This window comes from Sciurus vulgaris, assembly GCF_902686455.1.
Source record: "Sciurus vulgaris genome assembly, chromosome: 11".
NCBI classification, from domain to species: domain Eukaryota; kingdom Metazoa; phylum Chordata; class Mammalia; order Rodentia; family Sciuridae; genus Sciurus; species Sciurus vulgaris.
The window spans coordinates 55830632-55852790 of NC_136472.1; the positions used below are offsets into that span (position 1 = coordinate 55830632).

The 22159-nt window shown below is 42.4% G+C and overlaps 1 protein-coding gene across 19 annotated transcripts in view; it reads left to right on the forward strand.

Annotated features, from left to right (window-relative positions):
* The window catches only part of PLEKHA7 (pleckstrin homology domain containing A7), a 243759-nt gene that overhangs the window by 133575 nt on the left and 88025 nt on the right, over positions 1 to 22159 (forward strand). For 18 of the 19 annotated variants that reach the window (XR_013757713.1, XM_079103686.1, XM_079103687.1 and 15 more), the window contains 4 exons: positions 5182 to 5265; positions 17000 to 17111; positions 17908 to 18012; positions 20676 to 20748. Coding sequence is in view for 18 of the 19 variants with exons in the window: in XM_079103686.1 (XP_078959812.1) it covers positions 5182 to 5265; positions 17000 to 17111; positions 17908 to 18012; positions 20676 to 20748 (374 nt within the window). In the remaining variant the exon portion in view is untranslated. Of the gene's footprint in view, positions 1 to 5181; positions 5266 to 6878; positions 10477 to 16999; positions 17112 to 17907; positions 18013 to 20675; positions 20749 to 22159 lie in introns of those variants that run through there. The other variant, XM_079103691.1, reaches the window with a different exon arrangement.

Here is a 22159-nt window from a genome sequence, read left to right on the forward strand (position 1 = left end):
ATAACCTCCCAACAACCTTTGGAGGAATATTTGTGCCCCCTTTTTGCCAGTGGAAGAACTGAGGCTCAGAGAGGGCAGAGGGTGGTTTGCTCTTAGTTGAACCCATCTTTTCTGCCTCAGAGCTCTGGGCTGATTTTGTTGCTAGGGGCAGATGTTGAAGAAGGCCAATTAGTGCTGAGTTGATAACTTCTACTTCGAGAGAACATGGGGACCATGCATTGACTCATCAAGGGCTGATTCCCATGCTCCTGGAAGAAGGGCCTACCAGAGGAATGCCTTTATGCAGCCAGCTGTTGTAAAATCTTGACACTTTTCAAAAATAGTGCTAATTTGAAAGACCATTTCAATAAGAGTTTCAGCTTCCTTAGCAATGCCACATTAACCATGGTGACACTGCACTAAACAAGCTATTTTGTAAAAGTGTTAAATAAAATAAACCAAAAGGAGCTTAAGAAATGTTGAGTGAATGTGGCAATGCTATTTCCATTCTTGATTGCTACTTTTTTAAAAAAATTTTTATTTTTGGTACTAGAGATTTAACCCAGGTGCATTTTACCACTGAGCTACATCTCCAGCTGTATTTTTTTTTTTGAGACAAGTCTCAGTAAGTTGGCAAGGCTGGCCAACTTGTGGTTCTCCTACCTCAGCCTCCCAAGTTGCTGGGGTTACAGGTGTGCACCACTGCATCTAGTGCTACCTCATTATTGAGGAGCCTAAATTACCTGAAGAAGAGGAGAAGGCAGTGTTCTTGAATTTTCAATTTCCAGTTTTCAGTCCTAACTTGGAATGTTATTAGGTTACACAGAATCCTCAGTTTTCTTGAGAAACTGGAATTTAGAACAAAGATTGTAAGTGCCTTAACACACCTAGAAGCAGCGTTCAATGTGGCTTTAGCCTGCGAGGTGACTCTTTCACAGTGTTCTGGGAGCCACATTCGGAAGACGGTTCAGGGAGCAAGTTCTGCCGAGCATATTAATGAGAAGATTCTTGGTAGCGTTCTTCTCTCATGTATTTTAAGCTGCTTTTTCTCTTTAAAGTATGGGCCAGAGAAGAGCTAGTACTGACAGAGCAGACTCATCACACTAGCACGTGAATACTACCACTGTCAGAAAATCAGACTTATCAGGGTGCTCTGACTGTCACTGTTGAACATCATTCACACAACTCCAGAACTTCCAGCCCTGCCAACAGTTTCACCCTACTAAGTAAGTGGAACATTTATGTTTAACCAAACAGACTCACCGCTCACTTTAGAGTCAAAATCTATGTGAATACAAAATTGATCTTGCAAAACATTGCAAGAAATTGTAGGTCTTTACATTTTGACTAGCCCCGTTTGTGGCTGTAGATGAGTTCTTAGGTTGAGCTCAAATTCCAGTTCTCCTTAGTTCTCACTTTATTTTGTTACCAAGTCTCTTGTGTTTGCTGCCAGGCTTCTGTAGGGCCTAACCCAGCCCTTCTCCGCCCTTGGACCTGTGAAGGCGTGCTTATTTACCTGGATGGTTACCCATGGCCCGCCTTCATGGAGGCCATGCTTCCTTGCCACCTTCATCTGTGCTCCCTGGTTCTCCTCCAATGAGATTGGCTGCCGTGCTTCTTTGAGGGGCCATTTCTGGAAGAACAGGAATTGAAAATGAAGACTAGATTGTGTTTTACCTCATTTTCCAAATTGCTTTCTCAGTAGCCTGAAGAGAAACAGAAGCACTGTGTAGAAGAGAAAGAGTTTCTGTGTGCCTTTGAAACCAACCATCTGGCTCCCATCCTGGTCATCTCTGTATTACCAGGGAGCAAGGTGGCAATTCAGGTTTAAGAACAGGTATTTCTGGGGATGTGTCTGTGCCTGCTAAATGTTTAAGTCGGGGTGATAGGATATGAGACTCTTCATGGATTTTAGAATCAGAAAATGGAGCAGACTGGGGGCTTTGGGGCCAAGAGGTCAGAGAAAGCACATAAAGCCAGAGGACTTGTAGTCTCCAAATGAGTTTGATGGGCATCCTTTGTTTGGCAAGGGTGAGCTTGGAGGACTGGAAAGAGTTCAGAAGCTGGTAGTGTGTAGAGAACCAACCCACCATGGCTGTAGGCAGACAGTGTACCCTTTGTGGGCCTCGCCTTCCTTCCTTGTGGCCTGGTGATGATACATAACCTGCCTTACCAGGTGTCTGGGAAGTTTGAGTGGAATAACCCAGGGACCTAACTCTTGTACTTCTGCTCAAAGAGTGCTGATCCAGGAGCTCTTCCACTAGCAAGCTGGGTATACTTGAGCAAGAACAATCAAATTTTAAAACCTCAGTATCCAGGAAGCATTACTTTATCTCACCTCTTTTCCCAATGTATCATTCCTTTTCTCTCTCTCTCTCTTTAAATTTAGTGTTCAAATAACATCCCATTACCTGGAGTATCAGTTTTCTTATGTGTATCATGGGAATAAAAACATTTGTCCTGCCTTAGTGAATAGTTGCCAGGATCCAATAAGATGACAAACATGAGCATGCTGGAAACTTGGTGTAAATGCAGAAGGGTGGTGATGGTACTGTGGCCCAGAACGTTTTAGCACAGAGAGCAGCTTCCATATTAGGGAAGAAAGTTTGGGGAGCTGCCTCTAGGTCTGTTCAGATGGCAGCTTTTTTTTGTCAACTTTTAAAAATTATTTTCCTTCTAATGTTAGAATGCAAAATTTAGTGCCCACATTTTGCAACTCAGTATTCATTTACCCAAGCTCTGAACTTATTTAGGCAGATATAGGTTGGGGATGGGGAACCCAGGAATTGCTTTGAAGGTTAGAGAGTGTGTATGGCAAGGTGGTTATCAGCCGTTGGATCTGCTTGAGGGCACATAGAAGAAGATTTGCTCTGTGCCCTCCTCATCTACCAGAGTTCCACCAGCTGATCTTGTGGCTACTGAGGGCTGTCCAATTGTCTTCACTCAAAATTTTGGCACTGGGCCCATGAGGAAAACGGGAAATAGGAACAGGAGTACTGGTGAGTGGTGCTCTTTTTCTGATGTCTTGTCTTTAGGGCTTTCTGATCATGTCCAGAAAGCTGCCAGCCCCACAGATCCCCTAAGGGAAGGAAACAGCCAGTTATGGTGCAAAAAAGAAGTTAAAAATTAGAGGACCTGCATTTAAGTTCCAGTTTTATCAGTTATTGACAAAGTTGTTTATTTATTTAGCTGTGTACTGGGGATTGAACCCAGGACATTGCACATGCTAGGCAAGTGTTCTACCACTGACCTGCATCCCCCAGCCCAACAAAGTTTTCTTGTATAAGTCATTTAACTTCTGAGTTAAGTTTCCTCATTTGTAAAATGTGGGTTCATGTCGTTAACAGTTGAGCTGTGTAAGAGAATGCTTTGTAGACTACAAAGTCTACCTTTAGAGGTAATAGTGGATAGTGGTATTATTGCTTTTTTGCTATTCCCATTACAAGCAGGGTTCTCTTGAGCTCTTTCTCTGAAAATGAGGCGGGATTAGATGACAATTTGCATTTTCAAGTTCCCCAGCGAGTAGAAATGACTCTCTAGAAGAAGCTGGGTGCAAATAAAGCCTAACCCTTGAATATGATGCAGGGATTTCTGAAGCAGGTGTTGCGGGGGGTACTACTTTTCATCCTTACCTCAGATGCTCACACCTGAAAGCTGCTTTTCTTAGGGGAAAAGCAGCTTTTCTTAGGTGCCTGCTGCCTGCTTCACATTTGGCTCATTAGAATTCAGGGTACTCTAGCCCTCAGTGCCCAGCTTACCCTAGGCACCGGGGCAGAGTAAGGAAAACTTTATAGACCTCAGGAACTTTTCTTTTTTAACCTTTGTGCTGATTTAATCTCTAGGGGGGTTCAGTGCTCAATTTGAAGATGGGACTAATATCCTAACAGAAGCATTTTGGTTGTCCATATTAAGAGGTTTAAAAAGTGACCATGCACTTTGATTCAGTAATTTCATCTCTGGGAGTCTAACATAAGGAAATAATTTGAATTGCAGAAAAAGCCTATGCTCAAAGATGCATTGATTATAATAACTGGGGGGAGGCACCCCCAATATCTAGCATTAGAAGATATAAGCACCATGGAGTTGGGGCTTCTTTGTTCCCTTTGTATCTCTACTACCTACTACAGCACTGCCTGACACACGTGCTCAGTGACACTTTTTGAAGAGTTACATGAAAAAAAATTATATTCAATCATTTCAGATGAAGAAGTTTTAATGAAATAGGGTATTTTCTACATTAATAAGATGCAGGGAGAAAAGATACACACACACACACACACACACATACACACATATATATATCTCACCATTTTTTTTAATAGAAGGAAAAAGAAAAACAACTCAGAAGAAGATATCCAGATGTATCTCCCTATGGGGACATCATGGATGATTCTTTTTCCTTTTCCATATTTTATAAAATTTTGAAGATGACTGATTTTGTGATTAGAATTTTTTTTTTTTTTTTTTTTTTTTTTTTTTTTTTTTTAAGAAAGGAGGTTAGTTTATTCATGGAACAAGCTAGAAGTCTCTAGAGCCAGCTCCTCCATCCTGAAAGAACCAGGCAGGCTTTGTCAACATACAAAACACCCACACACTTTGGTTGTGTCTGTCAGCTTGACATGGAAACTGATCCCTTCTAACTTCAAAAGGGTGATAGAAACTCCAGTGTTGAAATTGCACAGGTCGTGTTGCAGAGACATGCCCATGCGTTTATTATCCCATCATTGAACTGAACACATTTTGTAGTAGAAGAATTTTAAGAAGATAGAATTTTCTGGGTGGGTAGTTAATTCTTAGAATTCTTTCCCTGGTTCATGATTGTTGTAAGCTGTTGAAAGTGTTGTCTACTTTCCTTCATTCTTATTTTAGTTCATGCTACCTTAAAATACTTTGTTGTTCAGCACCTCAGTATATTAGAATAAGTATTTCATGATATGTCTCCCTAGATACACAGTCTTCTCTTGAAGTCAAGACTTCTTTAGAATTAAAATCTTTGTCTTTAAGGTGGGCTTTGGCACCTGAGCTAGAAATTCTTGGTTTTCCAATGTAACTGGGCTTGAGAGCTTAAATGCCTCTCAGAGAAAAGACCACTTCCCTCATCTGTGAGGTTTGGTGACCAAGGGTCCCCAGACATTACTGACTGGTTGTGTATGTAATCCTTTCATTTACATGACTTCATTCATCATCTCTCTTTCTCTCTAGCCATAATCAGCATACCACAGCATTCAGGCATCCTGTGACCGGGCAGTTTTCTCCAGAAAATAGTGAATTCATTCTTCAAGAAGAGTAAGTATTTTTTATATATTCTTCTTATCCAGGCAGAGTTTGGGGGCTTGAAGGTATTTGCTTAGACCAAAGCTTATTGGACTATTGGAGTGGGTTAGTTGATTCAAAGTGAAAGGTGGGAAGAATTTTATTTTTCAGTCTCCAGACTTCTATCAGTGGGATGATGTGGAAGAGGAGAGATGATATAGAGATGTGCTGAGGTTGGTACAGTCAGAGCCTCTTAAAAGTTCCCTTTCCCCTGAAACATTGCCTAACATATTAGCTATGCTCTGACTAGACCACTCACCTGGTATGAGAATAAATGTAACCTCACACTGGAAATCTGCCTCACAGGTAAGCCTCAGGAGAATCCAGAGCTGGGGTCTACAAGTGGGGAGGCTGGTGATAACACCAGTCATGAACATTTTGAGACCTGTCTGCTCTGTTCCTAACATTGAAACTTTCCTGCTCCACAGCTCAGTTTTAGCTAGACCTCTGGCTAGCTGCTCAGAGGCAGGTTCTATCACCAGGGATTGTCTACTTAAAAATGCATGCACAACCCAAGCAGGACATATTCTTTTCTCAAAAATGAAGTTAAGAAAAGTGCATAAGTTGCTCTGCTCCCTCCTCATCTGGGGAAGTTCTATCTGAAGAAAACATTACTGTTGAAGAAGCAAAGGGACATTAATTTTGAGTTTTAAGTCATTTTTTCCCTCTGCTGTGTCATCTAAGTCAAATGTGATCTTAAAATAAATCATCAGTATTTATATTTTTAGTGTTTCCCTCCCTTAATACTTAACCTTTTTGAATATTTTTTAAAATATTTTTTAGTTGTGGATAGACACAATACCTTTATTTTGTTTTTATGTGGTGCTGAGGATTGAACCCAGTGCCTCACATGTGCTAGGCCAAGCACTCTACCACTGACTCGCAACCCCAGTCCCCTTTTTGAATTTTTTATTATGGAAAATGTAAACATATAAAAGTAGAAAGGGCAGTAAGTCCAGTGGTACTCATAATTTTATTTCATCCATACCTTCCCTTTCATTCCCTGGATTATTTTGAAGTAAATTCAAAACATGTAATTATATCTCTATAGTATTTTCAGTTTAGAATCATTATCCTACAGAAATTTTAAAATTTGAAATCTATAATTGTGATGACACTGACTTTTCTTGCATGTTTACTCTGTGCTGGAGGCTTTACATGCATATCTCATGTAATAGAATAATCCTGAGAGACTGACCATCATTGTCTCTTTAGAGGTGAAGATACCAGGAATCAAAGAAGTAAAGTCATTTGTACAAAGTCAGATGGCTAGAAATAGAGAGCCAGGATGTCACCCCAGGATTCCTGAACTTTAAGGTCTATGCTGTCTTTGTGTGGTGTTCTCTTTAATCAGTCCAACCTCTGACCTTGTCAGAGACTGCTTCATAAATTATTTTAGTACTGCTGGTCTGTGGGACATGACTGCCAGACTCAGGGTGGGGGTCTGACTTTAATACTACAGGTTGTGCATCCCTTACCTAAAATGCTCCAAAATCCAAAACATTTTGAATATTGTTTTGGCAGTCAAACACTTTTTCAATTTGGGATTTTTGGATTAGGTAAATTCCATGTATATATTCCTAAATCAGAAAAACTCTGAAATCTGAAACACTTTGAATTCTAAGCATTTTGGATAAGGCATGCTCATCCTGTAGTTGAGAGAGTAGTAGAAGGTAAAGATTGTCTTGTCTCCTAGATGGAGAAAGAACTTCTATATGAGACAGTGAATTCCTCAAATTCCAGCTCCGAATAAATTTGTTTATGGAATTCTGAAGGTCAGAAACACCTGGGAGGTCCTTGAGTTCAGTCTCCTTTGTTAATCAGGTTCCCATCTCTATAAGATTTGAGAAGTTACCAGCTTTAATAAGAACTGCTAGAGATGCACAGGTTTCTATCACTAAAAACTTCTTTCACGTACATTTCTTTTTCCTCTCATTCTTTTTTTTAATATGTATTTTTAAGTTGTTGATGGATTTTTATTTTATTCATTTATTTATATGTGGTGCTGATAATTGAACTCAGTGCCTTACATGTGCTAGGCAAGCACTCTACCACTGAGCCATACCCCAACCCCTTCCTCTCATTCCTAACAGAAAAGTCTCCCCTGACCACTTCTGAGAAGGTAGGCTTTTTTTCTGCTACCAGAATATCTCTATAATTAATCTCAATTCCATCCAGTTTCCAAGGAAAAGGTGTTTCTTCTTTTTGAGGCCATTTCCTGGATATCATGAGTATGCCTGATTATGTCAGGTTGGATGGCACTGGGTAGTCAGACTTTCCTTGTAACAGGCGGAATGTGCTTAAGGCATTGAGAGAAAGGGAGGATTCCTATGAACTGATGTGATGATTGCCACACTTACTCATAAACTTAAATTGTGTTGGTGCTGTGCTGAACTCTGGAGCTAAGCAAATGTGGTTCTATTGGCAAGGAGCTTACTATTATGTAGGAAAGACAGATAATGACAAATCACAAATGTGATAAATTATTTGTGATAGAGGAAATAGTGGGTATTGATCAAAGGAGACTCTAACCTGCCATAGGGTCCATGGAAAGCCCCTCAGTCCTGGGAATGGCTGTGGTTTTAGTTGAGACATGTCAAGATGAACAACTTGGGTAAAGACCCACAGAGGAAGAGGGTAGAGAATGGAAGTCTATACCAGTGGAGCTAGAGTGAAAAATGAAGAGCACTGGGTAGATTCTGGAGATACTTGGAAGCTGAAGTTGACAGGACTTGGTGATTGACTGACCTTGGTGAAGATGAAAGAAGTCTGGCCCTAAACTGAAGGAAGAGGGTAGTTTAGGTATGGGAAAGTTAGTGTGTGTATGCACACGTATGTGGGTCCTGTACAACTCAGTGAGGTATGACCACCCTTGGTGGGGTCAGAAGTCAAGAAGAATGACTTGTTGTGGAGGTTTATGAAAGGGAGTGGGGAGATGGCGATGAAGAGGAAGGCTGTAGCCAATTTTCTAAATCACTTCTTCCTAAAACACACCCAGCTATACCTCCTGCAGAAACTCTGGAGGCTAAGGTGTGATTTCCCCTTGCGGGAATGTTTTTTAAAAATATGCAGATAAGTGGCATTCCTGTTTTACTCCCTTAGAGGAGCTCCGTTTTGTTGTAAAGAGTGTTATGTGATGAGGAAAAAAAGACTGGGATGACCTTTGGTGTTCTTGCACATGTACTCAGACTAGTGACTTGGGTGGAAGAAGTAAAACTGGGCCTTGCCTTTATTTCTCCAAAGAACGTCTGATAAGTCCAAATCCTGGAGAGTTATAACCACATTGATTCTTCTCAGCAGAACCTCTTCCCCCAGTTTCTTAGAGCTAATATTTCTGGAGCATTGATTCTCAAAGTGTGGTCTCTGAACTAGTGTCTCCTGTCCACTTGTTAAAGATGCAGGATCTTGGGCCTCATCGAGACCTGCTGATTCAGAGGTAGGGCCCAGTAATCTGTGTTTTAACAAGCTTCCTGGGTGATTCTGATACAGGCAAAAGCTTGAGAACCACTGATTTAGACAACTTGCTAAACTTCTCATCCCACGTAAGTTACTTCCAAGTTCTTCTGTTCACCTGTAAGTATCTCCCAGATACCCATCATTCTCTGGGCTATGGTGGCAAGCTTAGATTTTAACCAAATAATCTTGGGTTCTTTCTTTGAGAAGAAAAAAATTTATAAGGCCCATCTCCATGGGGACTTCTTTTAGGACATTATTGGTGTGAGCAGGTAAATCTCCCTCACCTGTTGGCAGGTAGGGCTCACCTGAGCTGCTTGGAATAATCAGTGCATGCCCTCCCATTTCTGTCTTACAGATTGGAGGAACAGAGATATAACATGAAAGCTATGATCTGATGGATACAGAGTATGTGAGCTCTGAGTGTTCTGGTTTCTGTGTCAATCATACAGAATCAGGATAGGCTAGAGTCTGCTGTGGTAACAACAAAAAATATCTTAATGATTTAAAACAAGACATTTCTCACTTTTGCTGCATGTCCATCATAGGTTACTTGAGGGACTCTGTTCTGTCACCTTTACTTAGGGAGGCTTCATTTCTAAGCTTTCACAATTGCCAAAGGCAAGAAAAAGGGATCTGGATGGATTGTGCACTGGCTGTTCCACTCACATTTCACTGGCCAAAGCAAGTCCCAGAACCACTTTCAGCTTCAAGAGTAGGGAAGTGCCTATCTACTGTGTACCTGGGAAAAGAATCACACATTTTTATTGGCTAGCATTAACGATCACCCTTAATAACCCACAGTTCAGACTAATCAAGGGAAGCAGAACCTTTTGGATCTGTCGCCAACAAGATGTGTTTGCTGTATGACAAGAGTACATGTTTTTTTTTTTATTTCACAGAGATATTCTGGTTGCAGTCATTAGACCCAATAGATTTGTACACAGCTAGTAAGTAGTGGAGTCAAGATTTGAATCCAGGAATTCTGGCCCCAGATGTTGTGCTTCTAAATGCTATGCTGTATTGAATACTTGAGTAATCTTCAGGGGACAATCTTTGTTGTTGGCCATAATCAAACAGCATGCCAGTTGAGTGTGCTACTGCTGCATAGACATTTTAATTGTAATCATATTTGTGGTAATGAAAATTCATCCATAGGAACTTCACACTTGCTTAAAAGATGCCAAGCTATCTCAGCTGTCTCTTCTGCAGAAAATGTTATCAAACCTTTTCTTATAGGGCCTCATTTGCAGAGATTGGATCATTTGTGTTCTTCTTGAGCCTCTCTCCTGATTCTCAGTGACATTTTTGAATTGTGAGCTTGAAACCAGGCCCTTTTTTGCTAAAGTGCCACACACATCCTTAACATTGGACATCCAGGACTTTGGTTTCAGCGTTGGGTGCTCTTGCACAGGAGCAATTTCTCCTTGGCACTGGGCAGTCCAGGAACCTGCTGACAAACACCTCTATAGCTCTTGGGGAGAGGAGAGAAGCATTCCTTAGTGGTGACGCCAGCAGCTGACTGACAGCAGGCTGTGTGCACTGATCCTCAGGCTCTGTCAAGCATTTCATGTTGAGGTGGGGCCTGGGGTTGTGAGAGACTATGCGCTTGCTCTGGAACTTCAGAAGCCCGCTGTTGTACTGAGCGGTCAGCTGGAAGGCATGCAGGATCACCATGGAGGCTCCTAACCAGAAGAGTGTCCCACCTAGCCTGCCCACCCTGGTGTCCTGGTGAGTTTAGTTTGTCCATTCTACTGGGGTCTGAGCATCCCTCTGTTTTTCTCATTGGGTTATTTATAAAAGAAACACAAGTGAAATTGCATGAATTGTTGAGTGGTGTTTGGAGGCTGGCACTTAAAAAGGTGCAGTCTTGCTTAAGGTAAGAGTTACCTTCCCAGTCTTTGACCTCTGCTGAAGGGGATTCATTTTAAAGGTTGCAAAGCAAGACTCTCCTAAGGCTTGTGCAGATTCTAGGCCTGGGGGCTAGGTATCTCCTGCTGCTAGGAGATGGCTGTCTCCTGTTCTTCCTGCTCCTTCTGTAGCTACAAGTTGGTAAAAGCTGGCAGTGAGAGATTACCAGCAAGGGAGCAGGGTAGGGGGTATTCTAGAGCTTCCAAAGGAATCTGTCCTGGGCTTATCTGCTGGGCTCTGGGAACTGAGGCTGATGTGTTCCCATCTGTGGTGGTTAGAGCCAGCACCTTATCTCTAGATGCTGACAGTCTTGGGTTAGCTTTGCCTGTTGCATTTGGTTGCCATGGCAGCAGAAAAAATGGGAAGAAATGGAAACACCTGGCAAGCAGAGGCAGAAACTTGACTGTTCAGTTTTCCTACCTGGATTCAGAGACAGCATTTGTGACAGTCACAGGTAGGGGAAGAGATGGGGATTGGGCCCTTAGTTCATTCAAACACCTAGGGGTTGATGTTTGAAGTGGGTGTTTTGAAGGGCATCGGCATTGGCAATGGGGATGCAGTCTCTGCCACACAGCAACCATGTCTTCAGCTCTGACTCTAATGGGTGAAAATGCTGCAGTGGTAGTTTTGCTGTGTGTAGAATGGAAGCTGCTTCTTGCAAACAGTAATTTTGTTTCTTCCTGTGAATTTTGTTTCTTCCTTTCCTTCTTGTGCTTTTGTTTTACTTCCCCACAAGTCAGGGAAATGCTCAGATCTCCATTAGAAAATGTCATTGTCTAATGAAAAAAGTGGCTGTTTGGTAGTCTGGGAGGTTCAGATAGGTTATAAGAGGGCTTGCCAAAAACAGATTAGAGCTGGAGCATCTCTGAGACAGAGCAGAGCAGAGGCAGAGGGAGCAGTAAAGGTCCAGGGCAAGTTCTCCTGCATAGATAGACGTGGAGCCTGGACAGTGGAAGAGACTGATCCCGGGTCATACATGAGCAGGGACTCATGCCAGGACCAGGACAGTGCTCTGATCTGAGTTGAGGGGCAAGTCTTACAGGGTTATTTTTATGCCAGGTGAGGGGGTGCTGTTTGGGCTGGCCTCCAGCTCCTGGGGTGGGATGAGGAACTATAGCCTGTGTTTAAGAGGAGTTGAGGGGGAAGGGGAAGGAACACAGAAAGCCATAGTTGAGTAATGAGGCCACAGTTACTGAATGAAAACCTGTGTCAGACGGCCTCCCCCAGGGTGTTGGGAGTTTACAGTGAGCGTTGGCGGTCTGTCTGCGTGTCTCTCTCTCTCTCTCTCTGGGAAGAGGGGGTGTGGAGGTATCTCTGCCTATTTGGGACAAGAACTTTCTTTTTTTCCCTACTTTTCATTGTGTATTGATTTTTCCAAACCCCTTAGTTGGTGGGTATAAGCTCCTTAAAAAATGTGCTTGTGTCTGTAAGTGTGCCCTCTTCTCATGCACCCCCCTTTCATATCAGAGATTTTAGCTAAGCTCTTTGTGTAGAATTCTTGAGGATGGATATCAATCTGGAGTCCCATTTTTCAGCTATCAGTGGCATACAGGTGTCATTTAATGAGGTCTTTTTGGTAAGAGATCCTATAGCTTTCTAACTTCCTGCTGTACTCTTGATGACACTTGACATTGTTCTAGAATGAGTTGTTCCACAGAGTTTATAAACTTCAACAACAACAACAACAACAACAAAAAACCCAGATAAATCATTTATAGGAATGGTTATAGGAAGGGATTGTTGTTTATAAACTAATTATTTGGCACCTTAAGTATTCTGGAGAAAAGTACTTTCAAAATAAAAATAAAGTGTAGGTGGAATTTAAATTCTGGGGTCTTCAATGGTACCAGTCAATAGTAATACATTTCATTTCATGCAGTGCTTCATGGTTATCAAAGTTCCATTTCAATCCATACAATTGCCTTGTGAGATGAAAGGTAATTTTTTCCCCATTTTACAAAATGGAAATGGAGGCTCAGAGATCTGGATGTGATTTGTGGAGAAGTCAATAAGCTTCAGAGCTTGGTTGAGATCCAGTTATCTGGGCTCTTGCTCTTTCCACCACCCCAGGATCCCACTGGTTTGGGGATGGCCTTGGGGTTAAGAGCCAAAGCCTACTTCTCTCAAATCTCGGGACTTGTCGTGGAATGGTCTCTCTGTGACAAACCTCAGACTTTAGAGTTCAGCTATTGTCTTAAGCAAGTCATTAATCTCTCTGGTACTCAATTTCCTCATCTACAAAATGGAGATGGTAAAACTGAAGTAATATGGGGAAAGTGCCTGGCCTGCAGTAATACATTTCATTTCATGTGTTTGACAAGTGCCACCTAGTTCCTCTGCCTGCTTGACCTTGAGTACCTGTCCTTCAGGGTTGGCGATCCTTGACTTGGTGACCTACCTCTTGCAACATATAGAATAAGGAAAGGTCTTGCTGTGATCCTACTTTGGTGCTTCAGCTCATACCATTGACTGATAGGCAACTGAGGCTTCTTAAACAAATCCTTCCAAATGCAGATCTACCAGAAAAAAAGGCTTCTGTATTCATAACCTTCCTTTCTGGTTATATCTATCAGTGTTATGTGCATTTGGTCTTAGACATGCAGGAAGCAGAAACAGCTCCTTACATAGATGGGGAAATCGAAGCACAGAGAAAGTCATCTGCTTAGACTTTCCTGAAACATCCTTGACAAAGTTCAGAGTAGAATCAGTCATTCTTCAACTGAGTTTCTCTAGACAGACTTTGTCTAGTACTTGTTTCTTTGTGCATTTCCCATGGGAGGCAGTTGAGCAAAAACTCTAGCTCACTGTTTTGAACTTTAGCCCACATCCCTCTAGCAAAATAATCAGCATTCATGTAGCTTAAACCAAGGAAAGTGAAGTCTTTGTTGAAACCATCCCACTGTACTGGGAATCCAGATAGCACAGAAACCCAGCAAGCAGGCTTTTAAGTTAATAGATTTTGTTTAACGACACCAAGAGTCTGCATGTGCATGTGCAGGCTGTTTGGTCTCCTCTCCCAGGGATCTGCATGACTCAGTGTGCCTGAGGGCATGCTGCGGGTGGTACTGTATGCTTTTCACAGTTACTCTGTTCAGGGACACAAGCTCTTTTCTGGAATGGGGACATTTCTTGGTTGAGACTTATCAGTACCATACACTCAGTTTGGGGACTTGAGGACAAATCAGTGTCTGCCCAACCAGGATCTTAAGTGGCAAACACCCCAGTAAGATGAAACTGACTGGAACAAATGTACCAGCATGCCCACGTCCAAGTGAGAGATGTCCCTTTGAGTGTTGTCTATTCCGAAGGTTTCACACTGCACCAAGAATGTTCCCATTGCTAAGCCATTGGGGCAAACCACCACTAGAAGTTCCTATCAGAGCCAAAGTTTTTCGGCCAAGGGGAAAAAATTGTTTGGAAACTTTCTTTCATATTCCTGTTTTTCAATGCCAAGTGGTACCTTCAAGCATGACCACCATTGTTTTTTCTACTTACAATTCTGCATAACTTGTAGTTACTTGCAAAGATTTATCATCCTTGAAGGACATGAAAGACCATGATCCATGTTGAAGAGATTCAGAGGAACATCCTCTGAAGGCAGATTTTGTTACTTGGACAGGTGGGTAGCTGTGTGTCCCTTGATCTTTCAAAGAGCAGGTCTCAGCTAAGTCTATTGCTTGAGTTGGGAGCTGTCACTGCCCATGGAGGGCCCTGGGGAAGACATGCCTTGGGTTTATATAGACAACAGTCTCTTCCTTGAGGCAGATTGAATTTGGACTTTCATCAAGTCTCATAAGCTCCCCTGGGTGTGGCTAAGCAATGCAGTGCATGAGAACTGGAATTGTCATTGGGTGTTCCTTTCCTTTCCTCCCCCATCTCCTTCTGTCATTCACTGATGTCCAAAGTTGTGGCCACAACCAGTCCTTCTGTAGCCAAAATCTGTTTACAGATGGCTCCCCATGTGGCTGTCACATCCTCTTTCTGGCTTACCCAAGGCTACCTCTGTCTCCCACTGCCAGCTAGCTGGGGAGTGCTGGGAATTAGAACATGTGGGGTTGGGGTGGCAGTTAGAACTCAAGATTTTAAGGTGCATAAAGGCAAAAGTGCCCATTTGTTCAGGATTTCCAGGGTCAATCACTAATCTTTATCTTACAGAGAAAGTATGGGGTATCTATTGATGGAAAATGAGATAGTCATTTAAAATGATGTTGATGATGATTTTTAAATAACAGGAAAAATTTTTATATTGCAATGATTTAAAAAATAAAGGTGTAAGATCATGGTCACAATTATATAAAAATCAAAAAAGTGCCCACCCTTTAAAGCCCAAAACAGGCATATTTAAAAAAAGAGGGAATGTAATATATCAAGCATTTGGATAGCAGGACTCTGAGTGATTTTATTTCCTCTCCTTTTAGCTTTTTCTTATATTTCTCAAATATTCTATATATAATAAGACTCTGTTAGTAGCTTAAATGAGAGCAAATTAAATCTGATAAAATCCTAGACAAATCTTTTTGGTCATTGGACCGTGTGTCCTGAATTTTGACTAGAGATTCACCTGCCTTAACTGAGGTAACCTGAGAGCTCTTCTTCCTTGTCTTCCTCTCTGGAAATCTGAAGTTAGGTAAAACCAGCTTCCAGAGGATGTTTCAGACATAGATCTGCCTGGAAGCAAGGGATGGAAAAGGCACTCTCTCAGTGCCTCTTTCAACCCCCAAATGATGATTTTAGTCTCAATGCACACAGCCTCTGCCAACAGGGAGCGGCTGAGCATGGTGACATTCTCCTCCTGAGTGGGGAGCAGTAACAAAAGTCTGGCTGGGATGGAGGCTGGGGGCGGGGAATCTAAAGTGAGTGCCTGAGCTGATAAGGAGCCAGTGATCTTTCTGCTGGTGGGATGTGCACATCCAGCTGCCAAGCATCCCACAGGGCCTAGCCCCTTGGAAAGCTGGTGCTTGCTACAGTAGTCTTGCAGCTGGCACTGTTCTGGGGGCACAGTAGTCACAGAGGACTTGTGTGGAGAATTTCTCTTCTGATGCAGAGTATCGGGGCTGTGGCTTAGGGCATGTGAAGGTTCACCTCTTCTTTAACCAGCACTGGTCTTTGAAGGGAGCATTGTGTCTCTACAGTGGAAACTGAGATTTCTCCATCACACCTCTCAAAAAGTGAGCTTCTTGAAGGATATCTCAAGTGCCTTTTCTTTGGCTGTGTCTGGCCGGATTTCCAGCTCCATCTCTTCAGGGTCCTGGTAAAATCCTCCAAAGCAGATTTTTTTCCATGCTTCAGGCAGTGAGTCTCAGTTTACTATAGTCTGCCTGGTATCCAACTGCCTGGATCTTGTTGCCCATCAGAACAGTGGACAAAACCCCACCACGAAACACGGAGACTTCTGCTTAAAGGGAAGCTTACTGATTCTGAAGTTGGAAAGGTCTTGGAATCTGGCATTGAGCTATTCAAGATAGGTATTGAATTTTGTGTGGAGGTATTTGTCACCACTACTTTTAAAGACTGGAAGATGCAGGGGCTCTGTGGAGGCAGGTGAGGGGAATGCTCTCAGAGTGTCTCTTTAGTGTTGTGCCAAGATGTTCCCAGTGTGCTGGCCCTTCCAGGACAACTTCTCAGTGGGATATTCTGCATTGCTGGGATGATGATAGGGAAGCACCAGGGGTGCAAGGAAGGCTTCATCTCTTCTGGCTCTCCAGGCATAGTACAAGGGGTTAATATCTCCTATGGCTCTATTTTGGGGCAAATGGAGTGTTCCCAGAATAGTACTCTTTGTTGAGTAGTCTATTTTGGGAGGCAAGCCCCATTGGCATTTATGTAAGCATTCTCTGTGTGTATATGGGGGTGTGCATGTGTGCGCAAGTGAGTTCTTGTTACTAATTATAAATAGTTTCTTTTGGGAGTCAGGGAAATAGGAGTGTGTGTGTGTGTGTGTGTGTGTGTGTGTGTGTTTGTGTGTGTTTGTGTGTGTGTAAAGATATGGATTGCTTTTGCCTGCTATGAAGAGTGGTGTGTGCCTATGTGATGGGGTAGTTGTCACAGACACCCCAAAAGGAGAGCAAGTGTGAGGACCTTAGGATAACAGTCAGGGATGACAGTCTGGACCCTTTTGTAGATGTCTGGTTGTAGAGATGTGCCCATCTGTCATTCTCTTGGTTCCCTGAACCACTAGGGCAGGCCCCTTGGCTGCAGTGTGGAGTTAGATAGTCTCTAAAAAATCTGGCCTGAGTTGTTCTAAGGCCAAGCAGCCAATTCCAACATGGAACAAATCTTAGATTCCACTTCCAGCTTCTCAGCTTGGCACTTACACATTGGATTCCCCTATGTTCCCCCACAGGCCAAACCCACATATGTCAAAGCAAGAGAGAAACCAAAGACCGTCTAGCATGGTCAGTGAAACGTCGACAGCTGGGACCACATCTACCCTGGAGGCCAAGCCTGGACCGAAGGTGAGTTTCTGGCCACTGGTTCCATCCTTCCTTTCTGTATTTTGCCAAGCCCCTTTATAATCAGAAACCCATTTGATCATTACCATGGTTTTGTGAGGGAGATCCCTAAGAAGTATCCTCCCTAAGTGACAGGTCAGGATATTGATGTCAGGAGGCAATATGTCCCTTGCCCAAGAGAATGGATGATTGCTGAAAGACCAGGACTGAAGTCTGGGTCCTTGAACACATTCTTCACTTTCCTGGTATGTGTTGAGAAGGCCACACCATTGTTCCTATGGGATGTGTGTTAAAGTCTGAGATTCCGTAACAGATGGACCTGAGGAAGGGTGTCCTTGGAAAGAGCACAGAAGTTTCTGTGCTCAGTATGTGGAAACACTGACTAAGGATCAGGGAGAAGAATCAGCGTGGCAGAAAGGGGGAGAGTGCTGAAGGGTAAACCCAGACAGAAGAGTAAATATCAGGAAATAGGCAAAAAAATCTGTGACCAAAAAATAGCTTTATACCAGAAAGCCGTAGGACATATTAGAACCAACAGCTGCTGGTGAGAATTGGTTGAAAATCCCTTTAAATTTTTTTCTTTGTGACCCAGCTGGGAGGCTTGCCAGGTCTTGGGCTTGCTTTTTAATTAGAATGCTGTGGCCATGTGCATGCCTATTCTCTGTCTCCTTGCTGTTTTGATCAAAGGGTGCTGCCACTTATAGTAAAGCAGAGAGAGCCAACAGTCCTCCTAACACAAGTGCTTTCTTGCATCTCCCTAAATCCCCTGCTGCTAGAGTTTAAGTCTGCTTTTTCCTAGATCATTAAGTCCAGCAATAAAGTCCACAGCTTTGGGAAGAGGGATCAGGCCATTCGGAGGAACCCCAATGTTCCAGTGGTGGTGAGGGGCTGGCTGCACAAGCAGGTGAGGAGTCTGAGGAGCGGGAAGTGGAGGGATGGTCCTTGCTCTGTTCTTTCCCTTTCCTGGCCCCAGGACACAGGAACAGGCACAGGAGCTTTCTGCTCCCAAGTTTGTCTGGGTCAGGTGCACTCTGCTTATCATGCTGAGTGATTTAGTGTTCATTTTTATGAGTGGTCCACCTGCTGAAGGGTTACAGCTTCTCTCTCAAAATCCACTCAACCACTTTGCCCCTAGTGCTGTTGGCTGACCTGGAACCCAGGCCACAGTGTGAATGGATCAGCCTGAATTCAGCCTTACCACCAACCCTCTACTAGAACCTGCCTTCCTGATATTAAAGAGTCTTTGTTATCAATTAACTGGAAAAAATTCTTTTTCTCTCCCTTGTCTAGCACACATAACTAGCTCTTTAGTTTCTCAAATTCCAAATCAACCAGACTCAACTCATTGTCTCCACACCTCTTATCTCTCTCTCTTTCCCCCAGCCTGTTTTTTTTCTTTTGGATCTTAGTAATGTGGTACCATACCCACTCTCCCAGGCACACAGGTTAGAGAGAGCACCATCACCTGCTCCTCCTTCTCCCACCTCCATTCAATGAGGGAGTCCTCACAGCTCTGTCTCCCCCAGGCCATAGTTCATCTCCATCTCCAACCCCAGGTTGATCCACTTCTAGTCCTATGGTCATGCTATAGGCTATGAGGTCCCGGTACTAGAGGCCATGTCTCTTTTGTCCCTTTCCTTTTCTCCTTGCCATTCATTTATTTGCTTCTCAAGTGCCCACCATATTCTGAATGCTCTCACAGAGCCTATAAAGAGATGAGTGACATGTGGTTCCTATCTTCAAGGAGCTCATCGTCTGCCAAGGGAAACAGAGAGCACATCTCTTGTGTCACGTTGTTATCCATCCTGTCAGAGCATCCTATGCTACCTCTGCTATGCTACCTATCAGCATCCCCAAAAGCCACCAATCAGATTCCAAGAGTAATGATGCCCACTTCAGGAAATCCTTTGTGGAAAATCAGAGAAGGATGTTATGTTGCATACTACATGGGAACTTTCCCAAAAAGTTCATTCGATGTCTGTCTCCCCAGTTCTGCTTCCTGCTACAGCTTCCACAGTGCATAGTCTCTTCTGTCAGAACTGCCTCTGGCCCCAACCTCTTGCTCCAACCTCCTCCCCTCACAGCTTCTATTCTCCTCTCTATTCGTTATATCTCTATTCTTATTTGAGTAATTTAACCTCTGATTTTTTTCCATGTGCATTCCTGTCACTGTTAAACAAAGGATGCTCCTTGGAAACATGAAAAGAGAGAGACAGGATCATAAACAATTCTTCTGCCCTCTTTCCTTGCCCTTGCTGGCCCACTGACTGTGCTGCACCCACAACAGGTCTGTGTAGAGCACTCTGGACACAGCAGTGTTGCTGTGCCTGGGGAATCCTGAAAGGCTTCCCAAAGAAGTCATGTTTGCACCAGGTATGGAAGGCTGGGTAATCCCATTAAAAAAAAGAAGCACATATTGTGTGCCAAGACCTCAGAAATAATCTGGTCAATTTGCAGGAAATAAAACTGATAAATGAATGATGTTATCAAGTTAAATTTATTTTTAGCTTTTTGGTTAAAGGACTAACAAACCATGTTTAGATTTAGAAATTGTCAGGCTTTGTTATTGTTTTTGTTTTAATTCAAGCCTCTCAACTTCTCCATAAGGAAGGTGAATTTTTAACAGCCATCTCTTAAGCTAAAAACAGCTCTGAGGTTTTCTTCGGTTTTGAAGAAACTGACCCTAAGAACATTGTTAACTTTCTTCCTTGGCCATGTTTTTTGAATTTTCATAATTATTTAAAATGTTCTTTTTTTATTAGTGCATTATAATTATACATAAGTGGGATTCCTTATGCCATATTTGTCCATGCACATAATCTGATCAATCTCATTCCCCCATTAAAATGTTCTTAATAAATGTAAAGTTTGGGCTCAGTGGTTGTGGCAAGAGTGATTGCCTAGCACATATGAGGAACTGGGTTCAATCCTCAGCATCTCATAAACAAATAAAAGAAACATATTATATCCATCTACATCTAAAAAAAAAGTAAAGTTTTACATTTCAGATGAGTAAAGACAGACTCTTTTTATAAGGAAATTTGATAGCAAAGAAAATCCACATCCTTCCACATTGAATGGAAGGAAAACAACAACAAAATCAGTTCCTTATGATAGAGAACTGAGTTTAATTAAAAGGGAACATTGCCTCAGTTAATTAATTAACTAAGTTAAACTCTGTTCAATACTATGCAAAATCAGGGTTCTAATCAGCATAAATTAAGATATTTTACAGCACAGTACCTAAAACAAAACAAAATAAACTTCTTTGTTAAGAGCTGATCCCTTTATTAATAGGAGACCTATATTTTTGAATGCACATTTTCCTTTCTAGAAGAAGGTGAATTATAATAATTTGTTTCCAGGAGACCAAAAAAATCTCCTGTGATAAACCAACATTGAATCTAATTTAATGCCCTATTCAAAGAGTAACTATTCAATAAAACATTTATTAATTTATTGAAAGAGTGAACATGTGCAAGTCTTGGATCCAAAATTAGGTTGTACGTTATTGGAGGTAAACAGTATGCTCAGATAATGTCCTGACTGCTTTTCTTTGCTTTGCAGGACAGTTCTGGGATGAGACTGTGGAAAAGGAGGTGGTTTGTGCTTGCTGATTATTGCTTGTTTTACTATAAAGGTGAGTTTAAGGCTCAGGCTACCAAGGACTGTTTGTGTTAGAGAATGGTGGTGAGGGCACACAAATGGTGGCTTTCTTAAATCCAGTAGTTAGACTAATAGTCAGAGTAGCCTAAGGCTAAAGCGTTCGTTTTTTTATTTATTGGTGACTTCAGTTTTACCAGTCCTGGCACTGCAAGGTCAGGCTATTGATTTCAAGGAAATGGAATCCAGTTTGCTTACTACTTAGGGTCTCAAAATCCAGAATTGTCTCAGCTTCTGCCCTACCTGGGTTGTAGTTATACATTGGAGGCAATCTGGAGAGGTGGGAAGGGTGGATAAATCATATTTTGTAACCTGTCATCTGGATTTATCGTCTTTGGTGTTGGATGGGCACCTGGTGAATTGCATTGACAATTTGAGCATTTATGGAGTACTGCATTAGGTTTGGGACTGGGCAGTGATGAGAAAGAAGTCTCAAATATGGAGGAGTTCTAGAAAGGCACTCATCAGACAAGACTAGACTATGATTTGATGCTTTAAAAGACATCTGAGGGCTAGGGTTGTGGTTCAGTGATAAAGCACTTGCCTCACATGTATAAGGCACTGGGTTCGATCCTCTGCACCACATAAAAATAAATAAATAAAATAAAGGTATTGTGTCTATCTACAACTAAAAAAAAATTAAAACATAAAAATAAATAAATAAAAGACATCCAAAGTCCTTAGGTGGTTCAGGGAGAGTGACAAATGAATTCCATATTGGAGACTCTGGGAAGACTGTTTAGAAGAGATAGGATTTGAGTTGGGCTTTTAAGGATGGGTAGAACTTTGCCTATGTGGGAGGAAATGGCATCATGAAGAGAGGACATAACTTGAGTAAAATTCTAGAAGCAGAACAAAGTGGAATGAAAGACCTCTGGCCCAGTGACACTTGCATGGAGAATATACTAGAAGATAAAGTCCAGAGTTGGATAAGGGCCAAAGTGAAAGGGCTGTCACACATAGACAGGGTGAATTTGGCTTTGTTTTGTGTCCAATGGGGAATCAGAAAGTGCCTTTAAGTCAGAGAGCAACAGGACCCTCTGCATAGGAAGTAAGAGACCACTCGTTAAGAAGATGGTTTAGAGGAAGGGAGAATAGAAGTAGGATTTTTCACACGGTCTTGTAACTCTACCAATGAGATTTGCCCCATCCAGAATGTGCTTCCCTGTCCTTGAAAACATTTCACTTTCTAAAACCTTCTCAACTTCCCCAGACCTTGTGCCACTCTTGTCTTTGTCCCCACAGTGCATGGCATACTGCCCTTTTCCGGGAATTAGGTTGAGTTGAGTGTGCTCATGTGACTCTCTGCCCTTGGGGAGAGTGCCCTGTGTAGCTCACCTTCATAGTTCCAGCATTAGCACAAAAGTGCCCAGGGAATGTCTAAATGA